This window comes from Chlorocebus sabaeus, chromosome 18 (genome assembly GCF_047675955.1).
Source record: "Chlorocebus sabaeus isolate Y175 chromosome 18, mChlSab1.0.hap1, whole genome shotgun sequence".
NCBI classification, from domain to species: Eukaryota; Metazoa; Chordata; class Mammalia; order Primates; family Cercopithecidae; genus Chlorocebus; species Chlorocebus sabaeus.
The window spans coordinates 59368654-59382492 of record NC_132921.1 but is presented as its reverse complement, the minus strand read 5'-3'; the positions used below and the strand labels follow the sequence as shown (position 1 = coordinate 59382492).

General features: G+C 46.6%; 2 protein-coding genes across 3 annotated transcripts in view; one reads left to right on the top strand and one right to left on the bottom strand.

Moving 5' to 3' along the window:
• The window catches only part of RMC1 (regulator of MON1-CCZ1), a 28669-nt gene extending 18849 nt beyond the window's left edge, over window positions 1-9820 (top strand). Inside the window, exons 11-20 of the mRNA XM_007974455.3 lie at window positions 2095-2139; window positions 2395-2448; window positions 4202-4330; window positions 5363-5469; window positions 7279-7398; window positions 7715-7792; window positions 8114-8218; window positions 8315-8383; window positions 8473-8698; window positions 9713-9820. Coding sequence (XP_007972646.2) covers window positions 2095-2139; window positions 2395-2448; window positions 4202-4330; window positions 5363-5469; window positions 7279-7398; window positions 7715-7792; window positions 8114-8218; window positions 8315-8383; window positions 8473-8698; window positions 9713-9792 — 1013 coding nt within the window. The 3' untranslated portion in view covers window positions 9793-9820. The remainder of the gene's footprint in view (window positions 1-2094; window positions 2140-2394; window positions 2449-4201; window positions 4331-5362; window positions 5470-7278; window positions 7399-7714; window positions 7793-8113; window positions 8219-8314; window positions 8384-8472; window positions 8699-9712) is intronic.
• Window positions 9587-13839, bottom strand: part of NPC1 (NPC intracellular cholesterol transporter 1) — a 54755-nt gene continuing 50502 nt past the window's right edge. For both annotated transcript variants that reach the window (XM_037982439.2, XM_037982440.2), the window contains exons 22-25: window positions 13538-13769; window positions 12518-12631; window positions 11425-11587; window positions 9587-10370 (exon numbers count right to left, since the gene is read on the bottom strand). In XM_037982439.2, coding sequence (XP_037838367.2) covers window positions 10288-10370; window positions 11425-11587; window positions 12518-12631; window positions 13538-13769 — 592 coding nt within the window. In that variant the 3' untranslated portion in view covers window positions 9587-10287. The remainder of the gene's footprint in view (window positions 10371-11424; window positions 11588-12517; window positions 12632-13537; window positions 13770-13839) is intronic.

Sequence of the window (13839 nt, the reverse complement as noted above, 5' to 3'; positions counted from 1 at the left end):
ATGAACGTAACTGCCGGTGAATTGGGGAAAAAACTAAACATTTAGAACAAGCCTGTCCAACCCATGGCCTGTGGGCCACATGCAGCCCAGGACAGCTTTGAGTGCAGCCCAACACAAATTCTTCAACTTTCTTAAAACATTATGAAGTTTTTTAATGATTTTCTTTTAAGTTTATCAGCTACGTTAGTTATGTTAGTGTATTTTATGTGTGGCCTAAGACCATTCTTCTTCTTCCTAATGTGGCCCAGGGAAGCCAAAACATTGGACACCCCTGGCTTAGAACCTTTAGCTCTGTTCCAGTGGTACAGGACCAGTTAGGAGGCATCAGGTTCCAACCATCTGGTTATAATGGAACAGATGCGAGGCCGGGTCACAGTAATAGCCAGTGCAGAGATCAATAGGAGGAAGTCAGGAATCCACCGAGGGTCTGGGGATCTAGGTAGTTTGGGCTGCAGAGCATTTTCAGAGGTTAGTGACTTTCATTTCCTGCTGGGCTGTGAACCCTGGCAGGTTGATGCATCCGTGTGTCTTGCCCACTGTGCTGCCACTGGGTGGGCGTGCTCAGGAATTGAATGGGCCTGTTTAGACAGATATAAGCAGCACTTCTGGGAAGAGTCAGCCACCCTTTTTCTTTTTGTTTTGGGCCTATTAGAACAGTGGGTCTCAATCTGACTACATATTAGGATCATCTGGGGGGCCTTGGAAACGAAAGCTCTCACCTGACAGTGTGCAGGTCAGCCACACAAAGATGAGGGCTGTGCACTCGGTGCAGACCTTGACCCTTAGGTCCAAAGTGCGAGTGTTCTTCGCCAAAGCTTCTCTGCCTGGGCTTTTTCCTGGCCTTGGGCGGTCTGTTCACAATGACCTTTTCTCTGACCAGCTGATTGAAACCTGCCTTGATTGCACCTGGGTAATTGGAACAGAACCAGGAGTCATGGTTAGCTTGTGGGGCTGCCTAACTGGTTGCTAAGGGTTCCCGCCATGTGAGGTTTTGGGGGTCTGCTTCCCAGACGAGTTCACTGTGCCTGGACCTACTCTAAGCAATGGATAATCAAGCTAATTATTTAGATAATTAAGTGGCTGGGCGCAGTGGCTCATGCCTATAATCCCAGCACATCGGGAGGCTGAGGTGGCCAGATCACTTAAGCCCAGGACTTTGAGACCAGCCTGGGCAACATAGAGAGACCTTGTCTTTCCAAAAAAAAAAAAGAAAAGAAAAAAGTTAGCAGCTCTGTTCCAGTGGTCACGTGCCTTTAGTCCTAGCTACTCTGAAGGCTGAGGCAGGAGGATCACTTGAGCCAAGGAGTTCGAGGTTGTAGTGGGCTATGATCAACTACTGCACTCAAGCCTGGACAGCAGAGCAACACCCTATCTGTCTTTAAAAAAAAAAAGGCCGGGCACGGTGGCTCACGCCTATAATCCCAGGACTTTGGGAGGCCAAGGTGGATGGATCACTTGAGGTCAGAAATTCAAGACCAGCCTGGCCAACATGGTGAAACCCCATCTCTACTAAGAACACAAAAAAGTTAGCTGGGTGTGGTGGCACATGCCTGTAATCTCAGCTACTTGGGAGGCTGAGGAAGGAGAATCTCTTGAACCTGGGAGGCGGAGGTTGCAGTGAGCCAAGATCGCACCAGTGCACTCCAACCTGGGCGATAGAACGAGTCTCCACCTCAAAAAAAAAAAAAAGATAATTAAGCTGCGGTAAGCTACAAGCCACATTTATTTGAAACATTCTCCGTGGATGATCTGGGTATTTGATTTTGAATCCTCCACGTAAATTTCTCAGTTCCTTAATGTGCATCTGTAAATGATCATGAGTCATCTTTGGTTATTTAAAAAAACCCAAACCACAGTGATTGAAGCCTTGATGTGCTTTCTTTTTCTTGGTGAGATTTTCCTGGATTGTTTTCAACTCCTTCCCCCTTCCTCCCCGTATGTGCTATCAGTGAGATGGAACAGTTCATTTCTTCCTTAACTACAGCTGAATGAACATTTTGTCACGACATTAAAAGGTACTGACTTTTGCGTCGTAAGCACCAGCATTCGCAGCGCTTTCTGGCTGCATCGCACTTACGTCTTCTCAATTTGTAGGTCCTGCTGCCGTGACCAGCCAGTCTCCTGTTCCGTGTAAACTCTGTATCCTTTACTAAGGCGTTGGCACCGTGCACAACAGGGCAAGTGGTCACCCTTACAGAGTGGTCCTGAAGCCCTCCTCTGGGCAGCTGTGAATAACGCTCTGGGAGCCACCCCGCAGCCAGCTTCCCTGACTGTCCAGGGGCCCCGTGTTTAGCGTGGACTCAGCACATGGGGGGCAGGGGCGTGTGCTAATGGAAACTGGTTTTGCCTTTTGTTTTCGTCTTTTCCTGGTTTAGAATTTCCTATAACATGTGGATTCTTCATCCTGGATTGTCTTTCAACCTGACATCATTATCAGTGCAAGCCAAGGTAGGTCAGCGGGACAGTTGTCGTGTTAGAACATGGTGCTTGTTGACTTTGGATCCCAGTTGTAGCCAGGGACATTTTCAAGGTGAATCTCTGAGAAATGACCCCTCCTTTCAACCTTGGGAATGTGATTTTTTTTTTCACTTTATACTGTTTTCTACTCCTTTCAACCTTGGGAATGTGATTTTTTTTTTCACTTTATACTGTTTTCTACTATATGTGCATTTTATCAAGAACATATACTACTTTTAATAAAGCAACAACTAAGAATGCCATTCTCGTGCTTAAGCCCATTCTGGAAAGCCAGACTCCACCCCAGCCTGTCTCCCTTCGTTTCTCCCATCGACCTTCCCTCCGGTGTCCATGCCCTTTTCTGTTCTGCACGAGCCCAGGTGTGCTCCTCTTCCTGGCCTTGCTGACGAAGCCTCCTCAGCCTATTGGTTGTCTCTTCCTGGGTAATCTGTTTATTAGAGAAATCTTACTTTTTTAAGGCAGGGTCTTGCTCTGTCACCCAGCCTGGAGCGCAGTAGTGCTATCTCAGCTTACTGCAGCCTTGAGCTCCTGGGCTCAGGCGATCCTCCTACTTTAGCCTCCCGAGTAGCTGGGCCTACAGGCGCACACCATCACACCCAGTTAATTTATTATAATAATAATAATTTTGAGACAAAAACTCGCTTTGTCGCCAGGCTGGAGTGCAGTGGCACCGTCTTGGCTCACTGCAACCTCTGACTCCTGGGTTCAAACGATTCTCCTGCTTCAGCCTCCCCAGTAGCTGGGATTACAGGCATGCACTACCACACCCAGCTAATTTTTGTATTTTTAATAGGTAAGGGGTTTCACCATGTTGGCTAGGATGGTATCGATCTCCTGACCTCGTGATCTGCCCACCTTAGCTTCCCAAAGTGCTGGGATTACAGGTGTGAGCCACCATGGCCGGCCTATAATTTTTTTTTTTTTTTAGAAATAGGGTCTTGCCATGTTGCCCTAACCTGTGTCTCTAATACCTTGCCAGGCTGGTATTAGAGAATTTCCTATGTTACTCTTTAATCCTCTGTGTATTTTCGTGCCTTTCCTCTGGAATTCCTAAGAATTCTTGAGGAGAGAATTAGCCCTGATGCTCTAAGCATCCACTGTATGTAATGAAGTCATTTCTGTCCTGTGCATCTTGCTGGTGTTTTCCTGTACAGCTGCTCTGCACCTGCCTTGGGACAACTGAAAAAGGGATCACCCAGATGATTTTTTATGTGGCACTTCATTCTGCAGAACTCCAGTTGGGAAAGGCCACACCAGATGCTGGCAGTGTGGGTGGTCAGTACATTTATGGGTCGATGAATGGATGAATGATGTTCCATTGAGAGCCTCTGGAGTTACATTTTAAACTAATGAGTCGTTGTAGAGAAACCAAAGCACAGGACTGAAGTTGATGCCACATTGTTGACATCTTTTTCTATTTTAAACATTAAAAGAGGGACTAGGTCTAGGGAAGGCCCTGTTTGGCATTAAGGACTAGGGAGCTACACCACTGATGTGCCCCTGAATGCAGAGGTTACTTGGAAAGAATCAGCCAAGTGTGCAGTAGTTCGGCCATCAGTCCTTCTGTTGTAGACATGTTCTTGAATGGCTTGGCTCTGCTTTGGTTAGGAAGAAAAAGCTACATTTATCGCCACCTGCCCTGTAGATGTTTAGGGGAACCACTTTTGGGCTTTTGTTATGGTTTGCATCATACTGTTCTATTTGCTGCCTCTTTAAAATCCAGGTTACCTCTGGAACCTCCAAGTGAAACTTGAGCCCATAGTAAATCTCTTACCAGACAAAGGAAGATTGATGGACTTTCTCCTCCAGAGAAAAGAATGCAAGATGGTCATCCTGTCTGTCTGTTCACAGAGTAAGTTGAATCCTTCCCCCTTCGTCTGGTTCTGGTATGAGGCCTGTGCTGCCCAACACTTTTTATCGGGATGTGGGCCAGATTGTTGTGCCTTGTCTGTAATCCATAGCCTCATTCTTTGTGTGAGGGGTGGCTATGTGACCCCCTAGGAAAGGCTGCTAAATGGAAAGATGACTTGTAGAGATACTTGTAGAGAAAAGAACAATAAATGGGATGGTTCTGAATGAAAGTGGGCACACAGGAGGGGAGTGGGCCACCGCCCCTGGCCTTCACACACACCTCTTTCAAAATCCAAGCCACGTCACTGCATGTGTCTTCTTTAAGCATCCCCTACTGAGGCCAGGCATGGTGGCTCATGCTTATAATCCCAGCACTCTGGGAGCATGAGGCAGAAGGATTGCCTGAGCCTAGGAGTTCGAGACCAGCCTGGACAACAGGACAAAACCCTGTCTCTATTTAAAAAAAAAAAAAAAAAAAAATTAGCTGAATTTGGTGGTATACACCTGTGGCCCCAGCTACTCCAGAGGCTGCAGAGGGAGGATTGCTTGAGGCCGGGAGGACAAGGCTGCAGTGAGCCGTCTGTGCCAGTATACCTCCAGCCTGGGCAACAGAGCAATACCCTGTCTCAAAAAAAAAAAAAGCCAGAGAAAAAAAGAATCCCCTACCAATATGTGCTATTGGTGTTTGTTTTGTTTTGGTAGAGATGGGGTCTTGCCTTGTTGCCTAGGCTGGTCTCAAACTCCCAGCGTTAAGTGATCCTTCTGCCTTGGCCTCCCCAAAGTGCTGGGATTAGAGGCATGAGCCACTGAGCCTGGCCTGCTATAGCTTTTTTTTTTTTTTAACTGTAACCAGAAAGGGGTTGCGAATGACGTCTAGGTATCAGGTCTTTAAAGTACTGCATTTCTTGGAGTGTCCTTTAAAGGTACTTTTGCGTTGGTAACCTTTTGAGATCAGTTTTTATCGTAGCAATGTGTGGAAATTCTGAAGCTGACATGAAGTTGGTTTGATCGTGTGAACCTTGTGCCTTTCCAGTGTTAAGTGAGTCAGACAGAGCGTCGCTGCCCGTGATAGCCACTGTTTTTGATAAACTCAACCATGAGTATAAAAAGTACTTGGATGCCGAGCAGAGTTACGCGATGGTGAGTTACATGGAGTGTGACAAAGGGTCCCCCTCCCCCACCCCCTCCCTGGTATTTTCTAAGTCATTATGATGCAAAATTGTTTCCTACAGATTAGAATAACGTCACTGAGATTTGCTGCCTGCCACAGGGCAAGGTGGCGATAGTGGGGGAGAGTGGGGAAGTAGGACATTCAGGGGCCCTGCATCCCATGAGCTGGAGGCCACACCTCACTTCATACCTTCACTGTTTTTGTTTTTCCCCCATCTGTGTTTGATCTTGCCTGTAGATCCTTGGCCTACTGTTATATATAGATGAGAAAAATCAGTCTCTGCTTTGCAATATTTTGTATATTTTTCTGTTTTGCCAGAGTGAGGACTTAGTAAATTAGATTCGAAGTATTTCTGTTTGCCACACCTTTCTTTCCTGTTGAGATAGCGTCCTGTTGAGATAGTGACGATTCAGTGTTAGCACTTAGCAGGCATGTTTGTGGTGAAGGTAGTAACCATGGCTTATCGCCACCAATTTCCACTGTATTACTCGTACATCATACCTCCTGAAGCCAGAAAGAAGAAAAGTTTAGGACAAGGAGAATGACTTACTTCACTTCCAGGATCTGATTAGTCCTAGGCTGAACATGGTTTTAAACCAACAAAAGCCCCGGAACTGCACTCCCCTTCAGCTGTTCGTGGAAGGGTAAGAGGTCTGAGACAGGCACTGAAGAGGGCCGGTTGCCTGGACAGTGTCCATTTCCACCCTGTCAGATATGAGGGATGGCTGAGTCCTTTTGAACCCTATTGCCGTGGGTGTTCTGGGCTGTGGGAATCAGCAGGTCTGATCCCAAATGGCAGTTTCTGTGCTGTCCCGCACTGTCTACTGGGCTCCATAAACAACATGACTCAGCAGTGGGGGCCAATGACCAGCCACGTGAGCAGCATCTGGAGTTTCTTGGAAATGCAGGTTCTCAGACTACACCCCACAGCTATTGCATAATCTGCATGGATCTGAACTATTTTTTTTTTTGAGACGGAGTTTTGCTCTTGTTGCCCAGGCTGGAGTGCAATGGCGAGATCTTGGCTCACCACAACCTCCTCCTCCTGGGTTCAAGTGATTCTCCTGCCTCAGCCTCCCCCGAGTAGCTGGGATTACAGGCATGTGCCACCACGCCTGGCTAATTTTGAATTTTTTTTTTTTTAAGTAGAGACGGGGTTTCTCCATATTAGTCAGGCTGATCTGGAACTCCTGACCTCAGGTGATCCACCCGCCTTGGCCTCCCAAAGTGCAGGGATTACAGGCATGAGCCACCGCGCCCAGCCGGAACTGCTTTCAAACGTCAGGTGAGGTCGTCAAGGTCTCAGAGCTTTCCTATTCGGGACTTGTGGTGCTCTGGCTTCCCACTTCAAAATCCCTGGAGACTCCATGCAGGAGCTCCTCACTTATTGTAGGATCAGGGCTTCATAAAGCAGGGATGCAGCAGGCCATTTCATTTTTGCCAGATAACAAATGCCCGTGGTCCAGGATTAAGAAGCTTAGACAGGAAGTTAAAAAATCGCAAGAGGCTAAGTATGATGTGTCTTAAGAGAAAACTCTGACACATGCTTTTTCCGTTTCATCTACCATGAACATCGGAGTGTTTTCAAGATGACCCATTCTGACTTCCTAGACCCTCCCCAAGCCAGCGCAGGAAATATTTTATCTAAGTAGAGAAAGAAGTGTGTTCCGCTCATATCCTGGGGTCCACATCGAAGAATGCAGTCCTTGTGGATGAGTTGTAAACAGCACCCTTCCTCTAAGATGCCGAAGGTCATAGTTTGCGGTTTCTTCTTTCAGGCGGTGGAAGCAGGGCAGAGCCGAAGCAGCCCGCTCCTCAAGAGGCCGGTGCGGACCCAGGCGGTGCTGGACCAGTCGGATGTGTACACCCACGTCCTGTCAGCTTTCGTGGAAAAGAAGGTGGGCTGCAGCTTTCCGCCTCTTCCGGACTGAGAATGCTCAAAACAAGGCAGTTGAGGAAAATGGGAGACTTCATGTGATTAGAATCACTGGAGTTTCCTTGGGTGAGGACCTAGAGCTGGTAGTTTGGCTTCTAATACTCAGGCCTAAAGCATAATCAGTGACAAGTGGTTCTGGAGCCATTTATGCAAAACCAGTGAAAGATGAACACTGGGCCATTTTAAGATGGAAACAAGGCGGGTGTTGGATAAAGTGTTATATGCAGCCCCTTTTGCACCTCGTTGGTATTTATAAAACCACATTTTTTTCTCCCTAGGAGATGCCTCATAAATTTGTGATAGCCGTGCTGATGGAATACATTCGTTCTCTTAACCAGTTTCAGATTGCAGTACAGGTACTTTCAAATCAGCTGGTCCCAAGTTAAAACAGCAGGAATTAAAAAAAAAAAAAAAGACACAGTCCCTCTTAGAAGATGACTCATATGCTAAGACGGGTCTGCCTCCCTGACTCAGAATGCTGAGTGACTCTCCCAACATTCTTATTAGTTGGAATGGAAGTGTAATGTCAAGTTGGGGTCTTTACCTGCATGATGAAACCACTTCTTGTAGTGGCACTTTTGCTATGTTGGTTGGAATAGCCAGTCCTCGGGGAGCCTCTAGTCTGTTGTAGCTGAATGATTTGGAAGTGTTCTTTCACTTTTTACTTTTGTCCTCAGCATTACCTACATGAACTTGTTATCAAAACCCTTGTCCAGCACAACCTTTTTTATATGCTGCATCAGTTCCTGCAGTACCACGTCCTCAGCGACTCCAAACCTTTGGTATGCATTGCCAGACTTCTACTTCCATTGTGGTTAAAAACAGAAAATTTTAACTGTTAACCTTCCAACTGAAGCAGGTCTAAAAATGCTTTTCAGGCTTGTCTGCTGTTATCCCTAGAGAGTTTCTATCCTCCTGCTCATCAGCTATCTCTGGACATGCTGAAGGTAAGTCTGATGTGTGAGGTTTTAGACTATGGAAACTAACTCCGTTCCTGTTGTTTGCACTGACCTGGACTTCTCTTCCTTATTCCTAGCGACTTTCAACAGCAAATGATGAAATAGTAGAAGTTCTTCTTTCCAAACACCAAGTGTTAGCTGCCTTAAGGTTTATCCGGGGCATTGGTGGCCATGACAACATTTCTGCACGAAAATTTTTAGATGCTGCAAAGCAGACTGAAGACAACATGCTTTTCTATACAATATTCCGGTTTTTTGAACAGCGAAACCAGCGTTTGCGAGGGAGCCCCAATTTCACACCAGGTGAGAATGCAATGAAAAGACTTGGAGTAACCATAGCCTCAAAGAGTAGCAGAGGGCACTGGCAGCTGGTGGGCGAGGACTCTTGGGTTAGCGTTTTTGTAAACAACACAATTTGGTACCAGCCCACCTAGCCCTCGGCCCATTATTTGTAGCAGAGTGAATTCAGTATGCTGACAGAATCTGAGTTCTGCTCTGGAACTCACCAAGGAAGGTGTGTTTTGAGTCAAGACACATTTAGGACCTATTAGGCACAGCCCATCTCTTATAGCAGATCTTGGAATATCTTTTGAAGCCAGGAATAAGACGGCAAATGGTGGCTAAGTGTTTTAAAGGGCCTGGGGCTTGTTAAGGTTTCAGTTTTATGAAGTATACATTGGTTGGTCATTCTCATTTATTTTTTTCGTTAAGACAGAGTCTCGCTCTGTTGCCTAGGCTGGAGTGCAGTGGTGCAATCTCGGCTCACTGCAACCTCCGCCAGGTTCAAGCGATTCTTCTGCCTCAGCCTCCTGAGTAGCTGGGACTACAGGTGGGTGCCACCACACCTGGCTAAGTTTTGTATTTTTAGTAGAGATGGGGTTTTACTATATTGTCCAGGCTGGTCTCGAACTCCTGACCTCGTGATCCACTTGCCTCGGCCTTCCAAAGTGCTGGGATTACAGGCATAAGCCACTGCACCTGGCCCTGGTTGATCATTCTCATCTCCAAATAGTTATACAACCTAAGACATCTTTAGGATAGGGAAGGATCAGGACTCTCTAATGAAACATGTAGGTCTAACTCTTTCTAGCTCAATGTAAGACGGCATTTAGTTACCATAAGGACAGGATGGAATCTCTTCCATTTAGCTTTTCTACTTGTCTCTCAAAGCAGATAGGGCAACCCCAAAACTTAGGAAAACAATGTATTTTATTAAAGAAAAATAAGTTAAAACCCAGTAAACACACCTACGAGATGCTTTCTTTGTCCCTCATTTCATGCCACAGCTAACTGGCGATTAAATCTCTTCCTTTCTAGGGGAACACTGTGAAGAACATGTTGCTTTTTTCAAACAGATTTTTGGAGACCAAGCTCTAATGAGGCCTACAACATTCTGAAATCACTTGCTGTTTTTTTTTTTTTTATATAAAAATGTGTACAAAATTTATTGCATTAATAAAGCTCTTTAAACTATAAAATGTTATAAAGTGTATCTACAACCTCAAATATCACTAAAAATGTGGTATAGAACTTGTGGGATGGCTTACTCCTAAAAGGAGACAGTGCATTGATTGGCCTTTACAGAGTGTCAGTGAGTGGATCACATTCACAGCCATCTAGTGTCACCTCCTGCTTGCTAAAGAATGAGGTTTCTTTCCTGAAGAAGCTGGGAGAAGTTTAGTGTCCTGTGGTTGCCTCCAGATTTAGTAATACTGCTTCCCAAGTCAACTGTGCATTCCTGAGTTCACGGGCACTATGTTCAAAGCTGCTGCCAAAGAGCCTGATGGTTGGCACCATCCGGTGTTCAACTTGGCCTGGCCGATGCAGCACCCGTCCAGTGGTAAACCGACCGACCCTTAGACACAGTTCAGTCAGGATGCCCCGCGAGAGGGCTAGAAATTTAGAAGTCGTTCGCGCTCTGTCCCTTTGTATCGCTCTTCAGTGGCACAACTTTTGGCTTTATTTACTGATGGCCCTATGAGAGAGAAAAATAATTTTTCTTATTTCTGCAGGAGAAAGGGAACTGGTTGGCTGGGCATAGTGGCTCACGCCTGTAATTCCACTTTGGGAGACTGAGGCAGAAGAACTGCTTGAGACCAGCCTGGACAACAGAGTGAGACCACATCTCTCTCTCTCATTTGGAGAGGGGCTCTTTGCTTTCTTCCTCAGGCTGGAGTGCAGTGGTATGAACACGACTCACTGCATCCTGAACCCATCCTTCTGGGCTCAAGCAAGCTTCCTGCCTTAGCCTAACAAGTAGGTGGGACTGCAGACGCACACCACTTCACCTGACCAATTGTATTTTTGTAGAGATGGAGGCCTCACTATGTTGCCTAGGCTGGTCTCAAACGATTCTCCCCTCTCAGCCTTCCAAAGTGCTCATCTCTCTCTCTCTTTTTTTTTTTTTTTTTTTTGTCTTAAAGAAAAGGAGCTAGTGTATTAGATTGTAATAGAACTACTTTCTATTGCCCGGAGATGATAAAAAGCCCCTCATTTTCTTAATCTTTTACTTCAGTGCTCCAATTTAGTGACAAAGCTTTAAGTCAAGCAAATCAGTACTGTTCTTTCAACCGTGGGTCATTTTTGTGCAAGGTGAAGTGGCCACAGAAGTAAAAGGATCAAGAATAGTCTCGAGATGAACAGAGGCAGCACTTTGCTGAGAACGGGAAATCCGTGAGGGACATAAAAAGCTGCTCTGCAGCGCTGTTGGTGTGAGAGCCGGCTGCCAGACGGACTCCTCCATCTCAGCGGCAGGGAGGAGCTGCCCCACCTGCTGACACTCAGATCCATTCAAGGGCTGGCTCCAGGCCTCCAGAAAAAACATCAGCAACTTACTAGTGAAGTAGTCTGTACCATCATGAAGCCCCTGGATGGGTTTTTTCTCTTAGAAGAATTTTTTTTTACTCAGTATCATTTATCAAATGACCATTAGTATGAGTTCAAATACTTGAAAAGAATGCCTCAGGACAGAATGCCCTTTCAGTAATGTGCTTCCTCTTATGCCACCCTTTTAAGACAAGAACTCTTACCTATGTAACTGAGTAAGACAGGGAGAAATATTAATCCGTGAGTGGCGCCCAGTAAGACCATAGCCAAATACATCCTGAAGTAGAATATCTGGAAAATTTGAGATTTGGCAAAAGCCAACACCACAATCCCTCCAAATTTTGTAAGCGTGATTCCACTGAACACCTAAAAGAAGAGATACTGTGTTAGACACCACTTTTACCAACCTGTAATTGAAACACTTTTACAAGGATTTCCCCCAGGTTCAAGTGATTCTTCTGCCTCAGCCTCCCGAGTAGCTGGGATTATAGGTGTGCGCCACCATGCCCGGCTAATTTTTGTATTTTTAGTAGAGATGGGGTTTCACCATGTTGGCCAGCCTGGTCTCGAACCCCTGGCCTCAAGTGGTCTGCCCGCGCTGGCCTCCCAAAGTGCTGGGATTACGTAGGCATGAGCCACTGTGCCCAGCCCTTATGGGGATTTCTTAATATTCAAGGTCCAAAGCAATGGGAACTGAACCCAGGTAGCATCATCTACTACCTAACACTATTTTATTTCTGCCTTATGATCCCGGGGGAGAGGTATGACCAAGGTAAAAGCTGTGTATTCTGCATAGACGCAGCATTGTGTCTCTAAATTGAGTATCTTTATGTTCTCAAGTGAAAACTTAAATATTTAAAAGTGTTATGAAACAAAGTTTTAGTTTTACTCTTTACCAAGTATTTTCTACAGTGGTAAAGAGACAGGCTAAGCCAGGGTGTAGAGTTGAACCAAGACGACTCTCCAGGCACCAACCGCACATCACACGCTGGGTTCTGGCCCGGGCTCCCCTGCCTGCATTTTAAATGGAAAAGACTGGCAGCTGCCTCACGTTTAACTTTTCTGTTATTTTCCTGCTTCAGCACACTGCCACCTAAAAAGGAGCCGCACCGACAGGTACAGTGCTACAGAACATCTGTTCTGTTCATGATGTGGCAGCTAATTCATGAATTGCCTGAAAGCTTGCAATCCTTAGGAGCTGCTTTCTAAGTACAGGATCCAGACTCTTCAGTCACTAAGCAGGACACTTCAGGGTGCAACTCTGCTGGCGTGGCCCTGCTCAGGGTAGGTACTCACGGAGCTGCCCATGTGGGCGAGTGCCTCTTCTGCACGCTCCACGCGGCTGCCTTTCGTGCTCACCGTGAACGCTCTGGTTATGTGGCTGCAGAACTCCACGGAGATGCCACAGCTCTGAAATAAAGCGCTGCCTTTAGGATGATGGCTCTCTTCCTGTTGAAGACCCTAGGCAGTCACCCTGTTCCCAGGATGGGGGCTAATTACCAGGGCACCCTGGGTGCTAGAGGAGGCCAAGCAGCCCATTGGACTTATAAGGCCTCCATCACACCAATCTAGACTGTACCAGGAACTTTCTGGGGCCCTCTCTACACACAGCCAAAAGCCTGGTCTTCTGTGGCATGTTTGTTTTGATCAGGAGAAATTGCTGGAACGCCTTAAGGTCACCCCACCTGCACCGAGCTGGCGCATTGTCACAACTTTTCTTGGACCTCGCTGCTCCCCTATCTGAAGCAGGGTTCACATCTGGGAGTACAGATACCCTGTTCTATTTTCCATGAATATATTCTCCAGTGCTCTCATCTTTAATGATGAAAAGCACCTGACAACCACATGGGAGGCAGAAGGCACTGGTCAGAGGGCTCCTGGGGCGGGCTGCAATTTTCTAAGCAAAAAGTGAACACGCTGCTGTCATTAGGCTACAGGCTTGTGCAATCTCTAAAGAACAACAAATTACAGGCGGAAGAGGCCGGAACTAGGCCAGGAAATCACATTTCCATGGTCAGAGGCACCATCAGGTATACTAGTATAGCCGCAAGGAATGGGACAAGAGAAAAAACTGAACAGAATTCCCTGTAATGTGCTTATGCTCCCAGATGTTCAACTCAATGCTCGCTCCCTCTACGCCCTGTCCCACCACCATCCAGCACTCATCCAGCACTCATCCTGCCTCTCCATGTGCGCCAAGAGCGAGTGCCAGACTTGGTATCTTCTTCCATCTTAGGGTTTACATGGAATCCAAGACAGCAATTCCCCTAAGTGAAACAGGAGCTAGGGACAAATTGAGAGTGGACGAGGACTCACCATCACCAGGTTGACCAAGGACACAGCGTTCAGACTGATGCCCCAGAGCCACATAACTCCAAACATGTTGACCAAGACCATGGCGATGGTGGCGCACATGATGACTGCAGACCACAGCTCACAGCCCAGGAGGACCATGGTCACCAGAAATATCGCGCCCAGGGACACACCGAGGTTGAAGATAGTGTCGTCAATGATGGTCAGGTACTGTTCGTAGAAGACATAAAACACACTGGAGAGGAGGGGGGAGGCCTCGTTAAAGCTCGCTCTCACTCCCAAACACTGCATGTTCATCCTGTCAC